Raw genomic sequence first — 21,873 nt, 5'->3', positions numbered from 1 at the left:
AGCTTGCACGGTGTCGAGTGTATCTCGCAACTTCCTGTGTACGATTACCTTCAGCGCGAGCACAGAACCGACCTTTACACTTCAAAGCTGCACGAGATCACGTGACAATAACAACTGCACGTGATGCCAAGCGCTGTAAAATGGCGGAAGAAAACGATTTACTGTGGGATCACGCAGGAGATGTGGAAAATGACGTGTTGTCCGCCGATTATAAATATGGACGATCAGCATTCAGGTAGAAGGCTGAATTCTTAGGTTGTGTGTAAGATTGTCATAACAACAGCGACACCGATCGGCTGTTGGTTACGCCACACTGATTCCGTTTCTATCTTCCACCAACCAGTTTTCGTCTACGATGCACCTTTGAGCTCGCCAATCGATTTCTTTTTTCTCGTGTTAACGTGAATTTAATAAAACCGCAGATTGATTTCTGACAAATAGATGACACTTTAAAATATGTACATAGTACACTGCATATATACCTGCTAAATAAAATATTACTTTGTGTTCGTAAACATTACAGCAACAACACTAGCCGAGTACTCTGACTGTAAGAGAGCTAGACGGACATTTGGACATAAACACACTCTCATTACATTTGCAGTCGGAGACCAAGCTATGTATTTTTTGGCAATTGCCGACAACCAAAAAGTTGTCAAAGATTTCTGCTCTAATACCACAACAATCCTATGTTTGACGTCAAATGCATTTACATCGACCATTAAAAAAAAAATCAGATATTAATCACTATGGGTATCGATCCCAGACCAACAACGCATCCATTGAGCGCTTTACCACTGGGCTGTGGACAATCACCAAAGCGACAGAGAGTGGTACACGCACACACACACAGAAACAATATTACATTCACGTTTTCTCAAGGTCAAAAAAGTATTTCATCTACGAGTCGTATGCCTGCTTGGCATGTGTACCACTCTGGCATATTAAAGGCTGTGGTATGTGCTATCCTGTATGTGGGATAGTGAATAGGCCTATAACGATCACTTGCTACTAATCATAAAATGTAGCGGGTTTCCTCTCTAACACTGATAAAATTACCAAATATTTGACATCCAATAGCCGATGATTAATGAATTAATGTGCTCTAGTGGTGTCGTTACACAAAACAAAAGGTTTTTTGTGATTGTCGGGCACTTGTCGTTTTGAGATGGCCCCTGGATGACGGAATGGCTGAGTGGGCGATCATGTGACGCAATGTCACGATATAGGTCGGCAAACTTAGAATTCTGCTGTCCGGAGTTTGCCGAAGCTTAGCTGAATGTGGGTGCTGTCGGGTTTCTTTCTGTAGTGTGTGTATTAGTGATTAATATCTGAATTTTTTTTAATCAAGTAACTTGAAAATGGTCAATGTAAATGCATTTGACGTCAAACATAGGATTGTTGTGGTATTAAAGCAGAAATCTTTGACAACTTTTTGGTTGTCGGCAATTGTCAAAAAAATACATAGCTTGGTCTCTGACTGTAATGAGAATGTATTTATGTCCAAATGTCCGTCTAGCTCTCTTACAGTCAGAGTACTTGGGCTACAACAACACATGAAGTTTTTGTGAAAAAAATGTGTTACCAGAGTTGTCACATGATTCTTTTAATTGACAACAGGTGAAAGCTCAAATTCAGCATGACAAAGGGCATAATTTGAAAAAAAAAATTTCTCCAAAATATGCAGCCCAAAGAGTTAAATGTGTGGGCGTGGTCATGTGTGGGTGTTGCTGCTTCTGCTGCTGCTGCTGTTGATGTTTTCTTTCTTTGTATCATCCTCCCTTCATCCCATCATGGTATTACAGTTAAAACAATTTCCTATAGTATTTTGATTGAAAACTGCGTTGGTGGCTGCAAAAAAAATAATTTTAGTTTGAAAATGTATTATGTACCAGTGAGATGCATTTAATTAAAACCATCCACTTCAAAACTACATAGTTGAAAGAAAATAAAACTCAACCTATATAACTACAGACTTGCTCAGGAGTGAGAGAAACAGTAAAATGTATAAAAAGATGCAGTAGCGTACTTGATGAGTGTGCTTGGCGAAAACTTGAGTTATTAACCAATCAATAAAAAGTTGAGAAGTGTCAAATTCAGATCACAAGCTGAGGTTAGAAACACACATCAAACTAAGTTAAAAACAAAATTCAGCCAAGCAAGCTGTAGTTCAGCCAAACAAGCTGTAGTTCAGCCAAGCAAGCTGTAGTTCAGCCACCTCTCACATCATATCCAGTGAGTCCTTTTGGCCATGCACAGTTCAAATGATGAATTGATCCAAATCGATTCAGCAAAGTTAAGTTTGGCTTTGTCCTGAATAGCAATTCTTTGAAGGAGATCACAACTGAAAGTGTGACCTGGGATATTTTCATTTCATTTCCACTTATTTTAGTTCTTATATCCAATTAAATTCAAGCACGCTGTCCTAGGCACACATTGGCTATCTGGGCTGTCTGTCCAGGACAGTGGGTTAGCTGTTAATTGTTAGCAGTTAGTGAGAGAGAAGAGGGTACAATGGCCTTACACCTACCCAATGAGTTGCTCTGGGTAGGAGATGGTACCAGGCTGCAGAACCTGTAACCTACATGTACCAGCCTTATGTCCGATGGCTTAACCACAATGCCACTGAGGCCGGTCCTGGGATATTAAAATGGGGTTCTACATGTGGGGCTTAAACCCCTTTGGTTGTCTTATTATATTTAAGTCATTAAATAAACACAAACTTTAAACTATATTATATTTAATTTTAAATGCCCATATCCAGAAAGTCTTATGCTAAAAGAATTAATAGTAATTTGTCCCACATTCTGAATTTGGCATTTATTGCAGGTAATTCAATACACCACAAAATTAGACTGGCAGTTGCATACTGATGAAGGAAATGTTTTATTTGACAGTTAACACATTTTATTTACGGTTATATGACATCAGACATTATGGTTAAGGACCACACAAATATTGAGAGAGGAAACCCGCTGTTGCCACTTCATGGGCTACTTAGCAGCAAGGGATCTTTTATATACACCATCCCACAGACAGGATAGTACATACCACAGCCTTTGTTACACCAGTTGTGGAGCATTGGCTGGAACGAGAAATAGCCCAATGAGTCCACCGACAGGAATCGATCCTAGTCCGACTGCACATCAAGCAAACGCTTTACCACTGGGATAGGTCCTGCCCCACATACTGATGAATACTGATGGTGACAAAATGCAAAGTTCTGTTAAACTTTTACTAATTGTTGTTTGTTTTATTCCAGGCAAGATGGCGTCCGACTAACGTACGAGCATGCCTACGAACTCGTCAACGTTCTCGACAACACAAAAGCCATTCTACAAAGTTACATTCAGCAAATGGAGGTACGTGTCGGAAAATAAAATTATTTATTATCATTATTCAGGGTTTATTTGCGTCACAAAAGCCCTACAAAGTCATGGAATTTGCAAACATGGTAGGACTTTCCTTTGGCACTAGCTGTCACATATAAAGAACATTATAAATACGTATCATAAATAGAGTTAGGGCTAGTGACAGTGCCAAAGGAAAGTCCTTCCGCAAACATTATTTTTCAGTCCTAGAAAGTCGAAAATGTTTGAAAAAGTTTGTGTCATCATGGCTTTAGATTTCATCAAATTCGAGACGATAAATATTGTGCCCAAAATACATATGCCGAAAATAATCCCACCCAAATTAATTACAAACATGCTGACCGCAAAATAATCTCACCCAAATTAATTACAAACATGCTGACCACAAAATAATCCCACCCAAATTAATTACAAACATGCTGACCGCAAAATAATCAAACCACCCAAATTAATTACAAACATGCTGACCGCAAAATAATCCCACCCAAATTAATTACAAACATGCTGACCGCAAAATAATCCCACCCAAATTAATTACAAGCATGCTGACCGCAAAATAATCCCACCCAAATTAATTACAAACATGCTGACCGCAAAATAATCTCACCCAAATTAATTACAATCATGCTGACCGCAAAATAATCTCACCCAAATTAATTACAAGCATGCTGACCGCAAAATAATCCCACCCAAATTAATTACAAACATGCTGACCGCAAAATAATCCCACCCAAATTAATTACAAACATGCTGACCGCAAAATAATCCCACCCAAATTAATTACAAACATGCTGACCGCAAAATAATCCCACCCAATTAATTACAAACATGCTGACCGCAAAATAATCCCACCCAAATTAATTACAATCATGCTGACCGCAAAATAATCCCACCCAAATTAATTACAAGCATGCTGACCGCAAAATAATCCCACCCAAATTAATTACAAACATGCTGACCGCAAAATAATCTGACCGCAAATTAATTACATCTGACCGCAAAATAATCCCACCCAAATTAATTACAAGCATGCTGACCGCAAAATAATCCCACCCAAATTAATTACAAGCATGCTGACCGCAAAATAATCCCACCCAAATTAATTACAAGCATGCTGACCGCAAAATAATCCCACCCAAATTAATTACAAGCATGCTGACCGCAAAATAATCCCACCCAAATTAATTACAAGCATGCTGACCGCAAAATAATCCCACCCAAATTAATTACAAGCAGCTGACCGCATGCTGACCGCAAAATAATCCCACCCAAATTAATTACAAGCATGCTGACCGCAAAATAATCCCACCCAAATTAATTACAAGCATGCTGACCGCAAAATAATCCCACCCAAATTAATTACAAGCATGCTGACCGCAAAATAATCCCACCCAAAATTACAAGCATGCTGACCGCAAAATAATCTCACCCAAATTAATTACAAGCATGCTGACCGCAAAATAATCCCACCCAAATTAATTACAAGCATGCTGACCGCAAAATAATCCCACCCAAATTAATTACAAGCATGCTGACCGCAAAATAATCCCACCCAAATTAATTACAAGCATGCTGACCGCAAAATAATCTCACCCAAATTAATTACAAGCATGCTGACCGCAAAATAATCCCACCCAAATTAATTACAAGCATGCTGACCGCAAAATAATCCCACCCAAATTAATTACAAGCATGCTGACCGCAAAATAATCCCACCCAAATTAATTACAAACATGCTGACCGCAAAATATTTCAGTTTAAAACTACTGAAATGTTAAGTTTAATTACATTATAATAACTTGAAATGCATGTCTTAATATTGACAACTTTCCATCATCTGTCAATGACTGTACTGAACAAAACTGACCTGCTTGCACTCACAAAAGACAAAAGTTTCCGTTGTTCCAAATTAGTGAGCTTAAAGCCCTGGTTATAGAATATGAGAAAACGAAGATAGGTAGATAATGTTTTCACTTTGAAAACAAAACAAAACACAAAACGAGAAGGGCAGTTTGCATCATAACATTGTAATATTATTATTTTATGTTGTCAGGGCTCGAACTTAACAGCGGCACTGACGACAATTGCCGTCGTTGAGATATAAATTGCCGTAGGTAAAGAGCATCACCGATGGCACAAAAGTGCCATCGATAAAGATTCTCAACAATGGCAAAATGTATACACCTGGTGTACATTATTTGCCAGTATTTAACATTTGCACATTTAAAAGATGTCTGCATATAACACGATAGCCTTTGTCAAATGTCACTTTTGAAAAAATGCTATAGGCAGGCTCAAAATCGCTTTCGCTGGACTGTTTCACCCATGGCAATTCTTTCATAAATTGCCGTGGGAGACAAATTCTTAAGTTCGAGCCCTGCGTTGATGTTGATGTTCACAAAACAATAATTGAAAACTAATAACAACAAAGGATAGTGGAAAATGTCTTTAAAAAGTCACAAAATGTACATGTTTGAACACTGTTGTTATCCTGTCAACTTTCACTGTTGTTTTATTTTAATACTTACAAACATATTTGATTAAGTTTCAGGCATGCTACGGTGGTCCCACCTCATAGTTACAACAGGGATGTAAACCACCAAGGTCTCTTACGGCTCTGCTAAACAACAAAGCATCCTGTTTGCAAGTCTTTTAGTATTGCACTTCAAGATCGCAAAGTTGCGAGAGTTTAGTGAATTAGGCCCCTGGCCTCTGAACATTTCTTGTACAATCATTTTGCTCGCTTGTCGTTTGCGCAAGTATAGTTTAATTTGCATAACCCATTTTTTTTTTCTCGCCACAAACAAAATAAATATTTTACATTATCATTTGCCACTGTTTAAATAATGATATATTTGTAATTGGTTACATACTATGAAATGGGTTACCTGATAAAAAGTAAAAAAAAAGAGAAAAAAAAGGACTTAATGTTGAATGTACCAAATGTTTGACATCCAATAGCCAATGATTAATAAATCAGTGTGCTCTAGTGATGTTGTTAAACAAAACAAAACTTTAAACATGAAACAAATCTGGGTTACGCAGGCTTTTAATTATCAGAAGCCTGTACACATACAAACACATCAAATAATTTATCACTTTTGTTTTCTACAACTGATATAATATGTTAACAAATATTGTTTGAAGGATTATAAAATGTTTTGTATGTTTTAGCAGTCACGTGTACCAGAGGTACAGCCACCTCGACGCCAGTGCTGCCAGTATCTGAGGAGGAAAATACTGCCTAAATTGTCAAGGAATATCAGTGTGGTCACAGTCATTTTGCAAGTAAGCTGTAGTCAATCATGTATTAAGAGGTCATTGACTCGATCAAGAAATGGTCAAAAGAGAATTAAAATGTGGACTACCTAATACTGTAAATCAGAAAATGTTGGCGAGCATAAAATATTAGCGAATTTAGTGAGGCCAAACAAAATGCTAACATTTCATGACGCTAAATATAAACTAGAGTCAGATTAAAACAAAAATCAAGGTGCGATCGATCTAGGATCAGTTCATGTCGCTTGGCCTATTGGGCTATTTCTCGTTCCAGCCAGTGCTCCACAACTGGTGAAACAAAGGCTGTGGTATGTACTATCCTGTCTGTGCAATGGTGCATATAAAAGATCCCTTGCTGCTAATCGAAAAGAGTAGCTCATGAAGTGGCGAATGCAAGTTTCCTCTCTCAGTATCTGTGTGGTCCTTAACCATAATATGTCCAATGCCATATAACCATAAATAAAATGTGTTGAGTGCGTCGTTAAATAAAACATTCCCTTCCTTGTTTGTTGTAGGGGTTCAACTTGATGATTCTGACCCTCATTGACATTTGGCCGAAGAAGGATGACAAAATCGTGATGATATTTGTAAGTTATACTTTCAGTCCTAGCTGATATATACATGTGTAGATAACTAGTTTAACGTGCTCATATACCATTCGAGTTGCAAACATGCCCATTCAGAGTCTGACCTCTGATAGGATCCTAGCCTGACTTGGGATGGGGGGGGAGGGTAGAGTTGAAAATGGGCAGAATTTTGAAAATAGCAATAAGTAAAAAAGTTAATAAAATTTAAAAAAAAAAAATAATAAGAAGTTACAATCCAAAAATAAAAAGAATTGACTGCTCAGCTGAATATTTATAAGGACAGTCCAAAAATAAGAGAAAGAAGAAAGGACCGGACTATTCAATAATATTAAAAAAAGAAAGTAATTTTGACATGAAATTTTGAATGAAGTTTAAATTCCGATCTATATGTCCACATGAGTGGCCTTGTTAAGGCCGTTAGGGTGCACAGCTTATAGGGACGAGATGGGTTGCATCCCATTAAGAAAACCCCTTGATTGACAGTCATTAGACGTTGAACGTGTAGTGCTGTGCTGAAATACAGATCCTGAGAAGCCGGATCCATCTGAACGAGAGAGAGAATCAGACTAGGGTATAGTCCAGTCGTCCTGGGGTCCTAGCTGAAAACCACTACTCCATAATTGGAGAGGGGCAGGATGTAGCCTAGTGGTAAAGCACTCGTCTGATGTGCAGTCGGTGTAAGTGGGGGCCATTTTGAATGTACAGTGAAACTCCTCTAAACTGGACACCCTCTGGACCAAGTAAAAGTCTGGTTTTAAGAGGTATCCGGTTAGAGAGGTTCTTGTATGTACATATATTTAAAAGTGGCCCATGAGAAATGTCTGGTTTTGAGGGGATTCCAGTTTACAGAGGGTCCAGTTTTGAGGGGATTCCAGTTTACAGAGGGTCTAAAACATCCGGTTTTGAGGGGATTCCAGTTTACAGAGGGTCCGGTTTTGAGAGGTTTCACTGTAGTGAGTTTTGGTGAATTGTATAACTGGCATACATCTATTGGCTTTACAACTGTTCTATAAAGCAACTTTAAAGGGACAGACAAATTAACACTAAGTTTAGTTACTCTACAAACCTGTAACTCATCTGGATAAAATTACAATTGAGTGAAACATGAGTCTGTGACTTTGAAATGGTGAAATACCATCTAAAAATAGACTAAAACTCGACTCTATAACTGTTACTTCTCAGGCGCACATGTGTTTTTAAAAATATGAGAAATATATTTTGTGATATTAAAAACACCAGCATGACCAAAAACACTTCGAATGTACGGAAATTGATAATCTAAACAATAAAATGTAAGTGAAGTATGATTTAAGTTATCAAAAACGGTTATAATAGTAAACAAATATGTGTTAGTGTTTAAAAACTAGGGTATGCCCCTTTAAGATAGTTTTAAGTGCCCTGGTTCTAATGATTCAGATCTTCTGAGTGAAGAAAGAAAGATACAACAAAAGTAATGTCTCTGTTTAAAACCACAAGTTTAAAATCTCAACGTTTCGTCAACTAAATGTAGACATCGTCAGGAGAACAAGAGAGAGGGAAAGATCAAAATTCATTATCTTTTTTTTTTTTTTTTTTTTCTTTTTTTTTCTCACCAGAGTTCCATAAGTATGATCATTCTTCAACTCTTCAACTTGATTGCCATTGTGTACACTTCATGTGAGTAAAAAAAATAGCAACTATTTTATTATGCAATTGACGTTCTTCAAAACATGTAATTCAAAATAGAAATCTTTCTTTTTGGTTAAAAATGAGAAGGGGAAAATTGTGAACAGTTTAGAAATAAATTTTTCCAGTTGTCCATATTGTTTTGTTGCTATGACAACAATTTAATGTAAACAAAGTTTTGAATTAAAGTTAATCTTAAATATCTTACAAAAACATCCTAAATCAATCAAATTTGGTTATAATTTTATGCATAAAACTCCATCTTTTTACTCCCCCCCTATTTTTTGTAAATTAACATTTTAATTTTATTTGACATTTAATAAAATTGATAAACTTTGTGCTGGGATGCTACTGAACATTAAATATTATTTTATTATAGCCAGAAATAACAGAATATCGATATTTGATGTGTTTATAGATAAGCTGGCCAGACAGATGTACAAACGGAAGGTGAACGGTATTCTCCTGGCACAGAACTACCTGGCCACCATCCTCCTATTTGCTGGGCTGTACACACTCACATATAGAATTGATGTAAGTGATACATGTATTTCAGGGCCGTACCCTCCGGGGGTGGGGCATGGGGCACAGTTGCCCCCTGAGAATCTCACCTTTTTTTTTTACTCAGGGTTTAATTTGTATAGTGTTTCATTTATTTATAAAAAGTATTGCCCCAGCCCCCGCCCCCCATCCCCCCCACCCCCCAGAATTTGATCAGGGTACGGCCCTGTATTTGCTAGCTTGTACAATATATATAGAATTGACCTTATAGTGTTATTTGCTGTACCATTCATACAGTATTACTACAGTGAACAACCCACCCACCCTAAACCGGACACCCTCTGGGACCAAGTAAAATGTCCAGTTTTAAGGGGCATCTCATTTAGAGAGGGTTTCTTGTACTGATATTTAAAAATGGACTCTGTAAAACATCCAGTTTTCCAAAGAATTCCGGCTTACATAGAATTCCAGTTTACAGAGGGTCCAGTTTTCAGAGAATTCCAGTTTTCAGAGAATTCCAGTTTACAGAAGGTCTGGTTTTCAGGGATTTCCAGTTTTCAGAGAATTCTGGTTTACAGAGAATTCTGGTTTACAGAGAATTCTGGTTTTCAGAGAATTCCGGTTTTCAGAGGGTCCTATTTTGAGAGGTTTCACTGTACGATTTAAAACCATACATCTATAAATATAAACAATTATCGTTTTCAAAACTTAAATAATTCACTTCACTGAGCAAATGGTTACCTATAGTCCGTCCCATCCTCCTACAAAAATATGTTTTGTAAATAATTTCTGTTTGGTTTGACATAAGAAAAAAAGTAAAAGTGTTTTTTTGGAAATAACCAAAAAAAAGAGCTGTCCTGTGAATTTGTTTCACCATATTCAGTTTTAGATTGCTAACGATGCACTACAGCTAAAAGTATGTCTTTATACAATTACATGTACTGTTTTGCAGAGGGCATCATGGTAGTTTGTCCAGGAAGACCTGAGTTAGAATCGGTTTTAGATTGTTAATGATGCACTGCAGCTAAAACTATGTCTTTATACGATTACTGTTTTTGTAGAAGAAATCTTGGAAGTTTGTTCAGGAAGACCTGAGTTCGAATCCTGTCATGGTCGTCGTGTTGTACAGCAAGTTTCTCTTCTTCTCTGTCTCCACAGCTACTCTTTGTGGTAAATATGTTTAATGACGTCATCGGTGATGATCTTTGTTGTAAATACACTAGTCAAGTGATTTTAAGCCACTTTATCCTACAACTAGCATTTCTATTGACAGAATATGATGACTGATAAAGCAATTTTTAATGTCACTCATGTGACGTCACACGCATAGCATACATTACAAAATCGTTCTTTAAAATTTTGACCTCTAGGTCATCGTACAGTGTGGCTGAAATAACAGAAATAATAGCTTTTAACCTTAATTTTTGTGGTCTGCAGCATTAAGATAATAACTAGTTAGTGACGTCGTATATCTGCTTTATCCTGTTCAGGCCAAATGAGAAATTCCGCTCGGCAGAGCACCGCAGAATTTCCCATTATATAAAGTTTGAGGTCATTATTTAGTAGTCCCATCAGGGCTTCTAGATTATGATAGCCCCACTCCCATGGCTAGTGATATTCAGTGTTGGGCTAGTAAATAACTAATATATTTATTCCGACGGCTAGTGGAGAAAAAAAAAACAATATGCTGCATTTAAGCCTTATTTGCTGAAAATATGACTATCCTGCCCCCTCTACCCACCCCCAATCTAAGAGATTTTAAGCTCCATCTCCCTCTGTAGGTGACATATCTGATTATTACTATTAGTAAAATTGTATTTATTTAAAATGGGGCTAGTGAATTTTTAATCATGGCTAGTGAATTTTTAATCATGGCTAGTGAATTTTTAATCATGGCTAGTGAATGTTTAAAATCACTGATCTCATGGCTAGAGGATTTTTATGAAATTCTAGAAGCCCTGCCCATTCCAGTCCGACCAGAGGAGACTAGGTTTCGTGTCCGTCTGTCCCACACACATAGTTTTCCACATTTTAGTTTTCTCACAGTACATCGATAGCTCTATCAGGTACTGTGACATTTTTGACAGTTATGGCCCTTGAAATTTGTTTCCCAGACTTTTATGGGGCAAGACGACGTAGCCCAGTGGTAAAGAATTCACTTGATGTGCGGTCAGTCTAGGATCGATCCCCGTTGATAGACCCATTGGGCTATTTCTTGTTCCAGCCAGTGCTCTACAACTGGTGTAACAAAGGTCGTGGTATGTACTACCCTGTCTGTGGGATGGTGCATATAAAAGATCCCTTGCTGCTAATCGTAAAGAGTAGCTTATGAAGTGGCGACAGCGGGTTTCTCTCAATATCTGTGTGATCCTTAACCATATGTCTGATGCCATATCACTGTAAATAAAATGTGTTGAGTGTGTCGTTAAATAAAATATTTCCTTCCTTTGTTTCTCTCTTTCTGTCTGTCCGTCTGTCCCACATGTAGTTTTCCAGATTTTTGTTCTCTCACAATACATTGATAGCTTTATTAGGTACTGTTTGTAAATCAAGTTCATGGTGAATTACCCATTTTTGACAGTTATAGCCACTGAAATTTGTTTTTCAGACTTTTATTTTTGCAATGCTTGAAGATATCGAGATAAAATTATGTGTATAGCTCTATTACATGTGTATATCATGTACAGTTACAGATTAAGCTCAACTTTCATGACAATTTACCCATTTTTTGACAGAGTTAAGGCCATTGCCAGATTAAAAACAAATTTACCAATTGTTCATTAAATTTGCAATTGGCGAATTTGGCAAGGTTTGAAGTATTGACACCATCTCTTTATACATGTGTCTGTGTTTGTTTTTGTTGTGTTTTGGGGGTTGGAGGTATTAATTTTGAATATTTTAATTATTATTTGTTTATATTTTATTTTATTTCACAGATGGTGTTTCTTCTATCAATGTTATTTTTGTTTTACCAGGTTCTGACAATGCACTGCCAGTGGAGTGGTACAACTGTATATTTGCAGCTATTCAGGTCGGTTATGAAGAAATTCATAAATAACATCATAACAAACTTGGACGACACTGTTCTCGTTCCCAGTCTATTGCTAAGCCGCAATTGACATTGTGGAATTCATGAAATTCGCAATTGAACGGAATTGGCAAACAAATTCGCTGCATCTATTTTTGAGTAATACTGACAAAATAATATTTAGCAGTAATCTATAACTGTTTCTGACATTACTAATGATAAACCTACATGTATCTGTATCAATTTTCTGCAGATGTGGAATCAATATCTCAAATAAAATTTGAAGGGAGAATACATCCAACAAAAACCAGTAGTGACTTAGTGGTTCCCAGTCTATTGCTACGCCACTATTGTTCCAGTGTAGCATTAGACTGGGTATGAGTTGGGGGAGATATTGTTATGGCATAGCATTAGACTGAGTAAGAGCTCGAAAATAATGTTACTTAACTTTACCAGTAAATGACGACTTTCATTGTTTCAGCTGAAAATAAAAACGCAGGATTAAAAAACAAAAACAAACATTATATGGTATCCCGGTGGGATACTGGGTTCTTGAAGTCTGGTATCCAGAATTAAATTCTGGTATCCAGGGGATATCAGGATACCGTTAATCTCGAACACTGTATATGTAGCTTTATCATGTTCTGTTACAGATCAAGTTTGACTTTCATGGCAGTTAACCGATATTTCACAGAGCTATGACAATTTGTTGGACCCGGTAGGGGACATGTGTTGCTTTAGCAGTATTCTCTCAGAATGCTCCCATTTGCAGTTTGGGCTATTTTCCGTTCCAACCAGTGGTCCACAACTGGTTCATCAAAGGCCATGGTATGTGCTGTCCTGTCTGTGGGAAAGTGCATATAAAAGACCCTTTGCTGCTTATCGGAAAGAGTAGCCTATGTGGCGGCAGCAGATTTCCTCTAAAGAAATATGTCAGAATACCATATGTTTGACATTTAAGATAAAAATCAATGTGCTTTAGTGGTGTCGTTAAACAAAACAAACTTTACTGAGAATGCTTGTTTAAAATGATTCTTGTTTGAATCCCATTTTTGTTTGCGAGGGGGTAGGGGTTGTGAACCACTACTTGTATATCAAATACTGTGGTATGTGCTATCCTGTCTTTGGAATGGTGCATATATAAAAGATCCCTTTCTGCTAATTGAAAAATGTAGTGGGTTTCCACTTTGAGACGATACATCAAAGTTACCAAATTTACGTGCCTATATCCAAAAGACGTTGAGACACACCCATCCCAGATTTCACCTCTGACGTCACCAGTGGCCAACTTCGGGACAGGAAGTAAAAAAAAGTTACCAAATGTTTGACATCCAATAACCGATGATTAATAAATACAATGTGCTCTAGTGGTGTTGTTAAAACAAAATCAAACTTTAACTTTTGTTTTTCTTCAGATGTTGTTAAGTTTTGTGTACTTTGCGTCCATACTCGGCCAGGCGATAACGCCGAAGCTCAGTGATCTCCTACACACGGACACCAGACAGCAGGTACAGTTGCCGCACCAGCAGTCGCTGCGACGGGGCCGGCGAAACTACGGCTCTATGTCCAGCCTACAGAGCACTGCGGCCAACTCCCTCAATGTTACCCAGAGTGAGTAGGTGTGGTGCCTAGCTAGATTGAGTGGTCACGGTAAGACAGCATTTTACCCATTCACTGTGTCCCGACAACTAAGGGTATCGTCTTCTGCTTAGAACTGCAATTTTCACATATGTTTCGAAGCTATCTTAGTGCTTAGACAGCCAAATTTAAACATCTTTTTCTGACTGAAACATATTTTCAGCCCTAGCGCTTCCGTTAAATCCGTTAAAGCCGCACACCCTAGTTCCATCCAGCGAAAATAAATTATAATTTGGTTAATCTAGAAACCTGTAACACACTTAGATCACGTTTTTATCAAATGGAGTGAAAAAGCAGGTTTTATATCGATAAATACCATGGGAATCCCCATGTCCCAATTGCTTGAAATAATTTTGAAAGTTAGTATTCTGATGTCACCGGTAGATGTCGCTCGAAGCACAACAATGCCTACGTCATGACACATTTCACAGACTTGGGGTGCGTTCATTTCACCTCTCCTGGACATGTTCCAACTGTTCTGTCCTGGTTGTATCCCCTCTCCAGATATCGTAAGACTTAGCAAAATTATTGGTTTTAAGGGTTTGTAACGTTTTGTATTGAGACACTTACTTGTCTGAACTTTATTGTTACTGAAAATGTTCACGAACTGTGAAGAAAAATCTCACAAATGAACAACAACAAATCGGATGTTGATTGCGCGACCCGTGCACGAGAAAACAAACCGAACCAAAATGATAACGGTCACATGATATACCAACGTCTGTGACATTGAAATGGAAATATCCCCTCTAAAAATAGATTGGACCTCGCTTGCTTAACGTTTTTTTCTCGACAGAACGTCTTGTGAAAAAATGCAAAAAATGCATTTCATGGTTTTACAAACATCAGGATTACCAAAAAGCACTTCAGGTGAATGGAAATGTGTATTCTAAATAATAAAATGTAAGTAAAGTGCAATTTTATTTGTGAAAAATGGGCTTTAATAGCGAAAAACAATGCCGTAATGGTTAACAAATAGCCATAACTAGGGTGTGTCCCATTAAATCCAGAGCCATTCCATAGAAAACAAAACACCAATAAATATGAACTCATTTATTGTTAACATACTAGGCCGGACCAACTGAATATCGATATGAGCCTTAAAGTGTTCTACCAATTTCCCTTAACTCCAGAACCCTCCCACAGAAAACATAAAACACCAATACATATGAACTCATTTATTGTTAACATACTAGGCCGGACCGACTGAATATCAAAATGAGCCTTAACGAAGTGTTCAACCAATTTCCCTTAACTCCAGAACCATCCCACAGAAAACATAAAACACCGATACATATGAACTCATTTATTGTTAACACACAAGGCCGGACCAACTGAATATCGATATGAGCCTTAACAAAGTGTTCTACCAATTTCCCTTAACTCCAGAACCCTCCCATAGAAAACAAAACACCAATACATATGAACTCATTTATTGTTAACACACTAGGCCGGACCGACTGACTGACTGCTTCACATATTCACTCTTAGTATTACTTCACCATAATACAAAATAACGAAAACATAACTTGTCCTGTCCGTCTCCTATGCTACAAACTGCATGTGCTACATTAACTATACCGAAGCGCCACCTATGGGAGCTACTCCCAAATCAAGGGAAAATCATTTTCGCCTAATTCTTTGCGATCAATTGACAGAAATTATATTTAACTTGGGGGCTGGATGTGTAGGATGGATCTCCGTCAGTATTGGGCTATGTGTTTTTCTCATTCCAGCCAGTGCACCACGACTAGTATATAATACTAACAAATTTTTCCTTTTCAAAAAATAGAACTGATTAACAAAAAAAAAAATTAGGGTTGCTAATAAAAAGATTAATTAAATCTCTTAAATGCCATATATTCCCCCTCACCCCACCCCCTCCCTATTTTTTGCAGGTAGATTAAATGCAAAGTATCACACTTGTTATTGTTCTGATGGCTGAGCATGCTTATACCAGTGTTATTAGAAAATGTTAACATTATCAGCATTGGGAACTGATTTAGTCCAAGAGAACCTACCATTTTCATTTGATTTCAACTTATTTTCGTGCTTATATCCAATGGAGGTTCAAGCATGCTGTCCTGGGCACACACACCTCAACTACCTGGGTAGTCTGTCCAGGACAGTGGGTTAGTTGTTAGCTGTTAGTGGTTAGTGAGAGAGAAGTCGTTGTAGTGGTCTTACACCTACCCATTGAGTCGTTAAAACTCGCTCTGGGTGGGAGCCGGTACCGGGCTGCAAACCCTGTGCCTACCAGCCTTATGTCCGATGGCTTGACCATGACACCACCGAGGCCGGTTGAATCTACAATACAAACATTCTGTAACTATAAAGGGAGACCACTCTTCAGTTTATACAGGGAGTCCATTGTAATCACCCTTAATTTGCTGATACTGTTACCATCTTGTAATAAAACTGATACAAGCAGGTTGTCAAGCCACTCTGGTAGTGTTAGCACCTACATCTATCTGCAAGAAAATGGGGTATCCAGGGGCACATTTCGCTAAACATCGTAAGTTTACGTCTGCTACTATCAGTTATACCGGTCGTGCAATTGCACGTGTTTGACATCAATTTCACGCAGAAAATTACATCATTACGGAAGCTGGAGTATTTCAAAAACAAAAGAAAATGAAATATGTGTTCTTCTAACAATATTTGTTGAACTATAATAGAAATAAGAATTGTGGTTTAATGGTAGATTTATGTTTACGTGCAAAACTAGGCTTATGGTGTTTTGTGAAATTGGGTCCTGTTACATGTACGTAGGCTATATGAGGTTTCTATATTTATATTTAACCAAGGATTAGAATCAAAAAAAAAAAATTAAATTGAAAAAATTAGAATCCGATAATTATAACATATTTTAGGTATAAATTAGAATACGATTATTAAAATACCAAATATAGTTTAGTAATAAATGTATAAAATGGTGAAAATTGTTGTAACAAGTTGAAGATACCTTGGTTATTGAACACATTCTGGTGGTGGGTATGAAAAGTTTTGTTTATATTAATTTGTTTTGGTGGTGGTTGTAATTGTGCTACAGGTGTATACATATGGTTCTTGTATACTAAGGAAAGAGATAGAGAGACACAGACAGACAGACACATAAAGAGAGAGAGAGAGAAAGAGAGAGAGAGAGCTATAGACACAGAGAGATACACAGATACAGACCAACACACACACACAGAGAGAGAGAGAGAGAGAGAGAGACGGAGAGACGGACGACGGACGGACAGAGAGAGACAGACAGAGACAGACAGACAGACAGACAGAGACAGACAGACAGAGGGGGAGAGAGAGACAAAAAGAGAGACAGAGGCAAACAGACAGGAAAACAGACAGACACATAGCCAGAAACAGAGACAGAGAGACACATACAGAGACAGGCAGACAGTCACATAGAGACAGACAGACATACACATTTAGAGACAGACACAGAGAGACAGACACATAGAGAGAAACAGAGACAGAGAGACAGACACAGAGAGAGACAGATAGACACATACAGAGAAACAGGCAGAAAGATACATATAGAGACAGACACATAGACAGACACATAGAGAGAGACAGACAGAGAGAGAGACGGAGAGACAGACAGATACAGACACATAGAGACAGACAGAAAGACAGAGAGACAGGCAGAAACAAAGAGACAGACACAGAGAGACAGACCGACACATAAAGAGACAGACACAGAGAGACAGAAAGACGAATAAAGAGAGACAGAGTGAAGAAACTAAAAAGTAAGATAAGACTATAAATAGGCTATACATGTAGAATTATCCTGTTTATGAACAACCTTTCGACGAGTAGGCCTACTTATGATATGATTCTATCAACCACAAGTTTGTATAACTTAGATCTACGTTCCTTTCAGATTTCACGCACTTCTCTGTGAACAGTGATATAGGAAACCAGATTGGTGACTTCTCCTAGATGTATACAAGAGAGAGTCGTGTAAATATTAGAAATATTTCATGGACCCACGTACTTGAATGATTGCATTAACATCCAAGATAAGAAGTGATGCATGAGAATATTCTAGTCTGTTTAATAGACTAACAGAGTTGTCCTTCTTAGAATAATAGAGTTGTCTGCCTTGATTATGGAAAATCGAGTTCGATTTGAATATAGGCACGCTAACAAAGTAAAGTAAAAAACAAACCCATGATGTATTTCTTCATTTGAAATGGAGTTGTCTTTCTTCATTTGGAAAATTAATTTGTCTTTCATTGCAAAACATACCGGGGTAAATGGAGTTTTCTTTTTCATTTAAAAATGGAGTTGCCTTTTTTTATTTCAAACAATTTTTTTATATCTATTTTTGGTGGGTTCTTAATATAAAGCACCAAATCTGTTATAAGTAATAGTGTGTACTATTTAGATTAAAGCCAACCATCTATGAGAATATAACATTTTGCTTTTAATACTTTTTGCACTTTTTGCAGTCATTATGGTTTGACATGAGCAATTGCTCTCACTCACGTATACTCATGCAAAACAATTTCTGCATGGGCAAAAAACTGCTCACCTTATCCAGGGGTGCAGAAATGGAAATATTTCACTAGCCTGCTGGACCAGAACCAACTAAAATTTACTAGCCCGTCAGACTTCTACTAGACTGCCAGCCTAAAGAACAATATATTTATTGTTTAACAATATAACACTGTCTTCACGTCAACGATATATAATTAACAAATCAATAAATTTTGAAATATTCTGGTAAAGATTTGATGCAAAAAAAGAAAAGTAAATTAGTAAAAAAAAGACAGATTGCCCGTCGAACTGGTAATTGCATTTTTTAACTTGTCCGTCAGAATTTTTTTTCTCGCATTTGGCTAGCAGGCGAATACTTTCTGCACCCTTGCCTTATTATATGCTGATATTATTAATTGATTTTACTAAAAATCAGGGTTCGAAACCCATCAGAAAAGTATGGTACCCAAAACTAAATATTTGGGCCACTAACGCCATTATTATTTTTTTATATTTATATTTTGGCGACCTGGCGACTGGCAGTTTCAGGCCCAGAAAATTACTTTGAATTTGACATGGAGAGCAGTTTATTGCTCACCATTGATTTTCAAACCATAAGCACTGTTTTATAAATGATTAAACTATTTTGTCTCTTAAAGGCATATTATTACAGACCATTGACATATTAACTGGCCTAACAAAGTATTTTGTGAAACATATGTATTTGATTTGTCCCTAAATGTACTTTATTCAATAATCTACGTAATCTTCATATTCCACTTATTAATTATATTTTGTAAAAAATTATTGAATTATGACAATGGTCCATAATTTAAAAATTAATATTGCCGAAAGGATTGACATGAATTTCACTCCATCATGGTTTAGTTCAGATGATTCAGTAGTCAGATTTGGTTTCTAAACATTGATGTAATGTGCATTTATTATCCACTTTTGGAGAAATAAGGTCCTTAAATCCATGACAGTATGCCTTTACGGTATTTTATATTTTGGGATTGATTTAACACTGACTAGCAAAAACGTTTAATGATACGCAGGCCTCTGGGAGTTAAACATTTGCACGAACCATTTACGGGTTATGCAAGACCAAATTTGGGTAAACCATTTGATTCCATTTTTGCTTGACTCATGATCACACACATGTAAATGATGTCTTAAATTGAATGTGCAATCACCAAAAGCGTAGCGCAAAATTAGATTTGTGCTAATGAAATCTTCAGAGGTTTGCTATACTTCAGAATGATGTGACCCGTTTACATTAACCTTCAAGAAATATAGTACCAAATTTATAATGATTATTGTCTTTATTACATTCTTAATGTTTAAAAGATACTGTTTTGAGTTATTTTGTATCAGGTTATTTTGTATCATACTTTTAACAATTACTAATTCATGTCGGCTACTGGTACTGATAACTGATACAGGTATTTATACTGATATCTCTACTGATGGAAAGAAATAAAGGAACACGCGAGTAGTAACATCAAATATTGACTACAACTAAAATCCTCGTCCACAAGTATGAGGAAATTAACCGTGTTACTGGACGTCAACCCCACAGTACTGACATACAGTGTCACAATACATCTCTGTATTTTATACACACTTAACTACTCCAGTAGTGAATTACATTTGGTCTCTAGTACCATGTGTTCCCTTATTTCTTTACATCAGTATATATATAAACTTTAAAGTACTTGTTTTTGGATTTTTCATGGTTCCATCGGCATCCGTTTGTAAGACAACAAGATTTCCCTAAGCAGACGTTTGGGGCTCTTCAACAATTATGTAACCAGGAGCCTAATTCACTAAACTATCGCAACTTTGCGATCTCGCAGTGCAATGCTAAAAGACGTGCAAAGAGGATGCTTTGTTGTCTAGCAGAGCCTAAGAGACCTTTGTGAATTAGGCCCCAGGTGCATATGTAGAGGCCAGTGATGGGGGGGGGGGGGGGGGTTCGGGGGCTGGTGCAAAAAATCCCCCTGCTCAAGCAGATTTTCTTTTTTTTAAATCACTAGAAAGATCATTCACCACAGCAGGGTTTCATCAGCTATGTTTCTAGACTGATAATCGGATTCATTCCCCAAAGGCTATGTTGTTTTTTTATTCCCAATTTTACAGTAAAAATTCCCAATCTGAATGTAAATCAATTACCATTTCATTATTATATAAAAATATATTTTGAAACTGATATGTATCTGTCTCCCTGTCTCTGTGATGTTATTTAACCAAAATAATTAGATTTTTTAATTTAAAAAAAAATATTTTGGTTGTAAAAAATATTTCAATTACCAGATTAACCCCCCCCCTTCATCCATCTATTACAGATTAAAATGGGATTTTGTTTTGAAAATGCTGCCCCACCCCCACCCCACTGTTTTTTAATGCATCATACGATAACTCTCACCCATTAAGCACTATATAATTATTAAACGGCCTCTTGTGTGCTAATGAACCATATTTAAGTCTTTGTTGGGTTTCAGTCAGCTTTTAAGGTGCAATATAAAATGTATTTGAAATGAAAATGTGACATTAAACTGACCAGTTGAAAATTGTTAAATTTGTGCTATAAATAGTATTATAATACAGAAAAAACCCTCTAAACCGGACACCCTCAGGAACCAGTAAAATGTCCTGTTTTAAGGAGTATCTGATTTCGAGAGGTTCTATTCTGTACTGCTACATGCATTTAAAAAGGGACAAGTTTTGAGGGCATTCTGGTTTACAGAGGGTGTTGGTTTTAGGGGTTTCACTATATTGTCTTTTTAAAAATTATTGTTATATTTTTATTTAATATTTTTATTATTATTATTATTATTAATTTATCATAATTTGTATTATCATTATCACTATTATTACTAATATCATTATTAGTCCTCTACCGGTCCAACCAGAGGGGAATATCTGTCTGTCTGTCTGCCTGCCTGTCTGCCTGCCTGCCTGCCTGTCTGTCTGTCTGTCTGTCTGTCTGTCTGTCTGTCTGTCTGTCTGTCTGTCTGTCTGTCTGTCTGTCTGTCTGTCTGTCTGTCTGTCTGTCTGTCTGTCTGTCTGTCCGTCCGTCCGTCTGTCCCACATGTTTTCTGGATGTTTTCTGCAGAAAGCTTTGAGATATTGAAATTTTGTGTATAGCTTTATCATGTACTGTTACAGATCAAGTTCGACTTTCATGGCAATTTACCCATTTTGGACAGAGCCCTTGAACTTAGGCAATGTGAAAATTGTTTTTCCGGACTTGAGATATTGAACTGAAATTTTGTATATATCTTTATCATGTACTGTTACTGATCAAGTTTAACTT

At 37.0% G+C, this 21,873-nt stretch overlaps 1 protein-coding gene across 2 annotated transcripts; it reads left to right on the top strand.

Moving 5' to 3' along the window:
* Window positions 1–2: 2 nt before the first annotated feature.
* On the top strand, window positions 3–21,411 carry LOC121390568. Of its 2 annotated transcripts, none has more exons than XM_041522414.1 (10): window positions 3–235; window positions 3,263–3,362; window positions 6,549–6,659; window positions 7,166–7,237; window positions 8,833–8,893; window positions 9,321–9,436; window positions 10,465–10,573; window positions 12,379–12,434; window positions 13,847–14,081; window positions 17,956–21,411. In XM_041522414.1, the coding sequence occupies exons 1-9, from the start codon at window positions 141–143 to the stop codon at window positions 14,048–14,050; spliced, it is 924 nt and encodes a 307-aa protein (XP_041378348.1). In that variant the 5' UTR covers window positions 3–140; the 3' UTR covers window positions 14,051–14,081; window positions 17,956–21,411. The 2 variants fall into 2 exon arrangements, with proteins under 2 accessions (XP_041378348.1, XP_041378347.1); XM_041522413.1 differs by having other exon boundaries at window positions 6,546–6,659.
* Window positions 21,412–21,873: the final 462 nt, after the last annotated feature.

This window comes from Gigantopelta aegis, chromosome 15 (assembly GCF_016097555.1).
Source record: "Gigantopelta aegis isolate Gae_Host chromosome 15, Gae_host_genome, whole genome shotgun sequence".
In the NCBI taxonomy this organism is placed as follows: Eukaryota; Metazoa; Mollusca; class Gastropoda; order Neomphalida; family Peltospiridae; genus Gigantopelta; species Gigantopelta aegis.
This window is presented reverse-complemented; position numbering and strand designations above follow the sequence as displayed.

Excerpts from the sequence above, each read along its gene's own strand:
- LOC121390568 (XM_041522413.1), top strand. The coding sequence starts at position 141 with ATGGCGGAAGAAAACGATTTACTGTGGGATCACGCAGGAGATGTGGAA. Across the intron at positions 8,894-9,320 it reads TGCCATTGTGTACACTTCAT|ATAAGCTGGCCAGACAGATG; the intron begins GTGAGTAAAAAA and ends ATGTGTTTATAG. Across the intron at positions 9,437-10,464 it reads CACTCACATATAGAATTGAT|AAGAAATCTTGGAAGTTTGT; the intron begins GTAAGTGATACA and ends CTGTTTTTGTAG.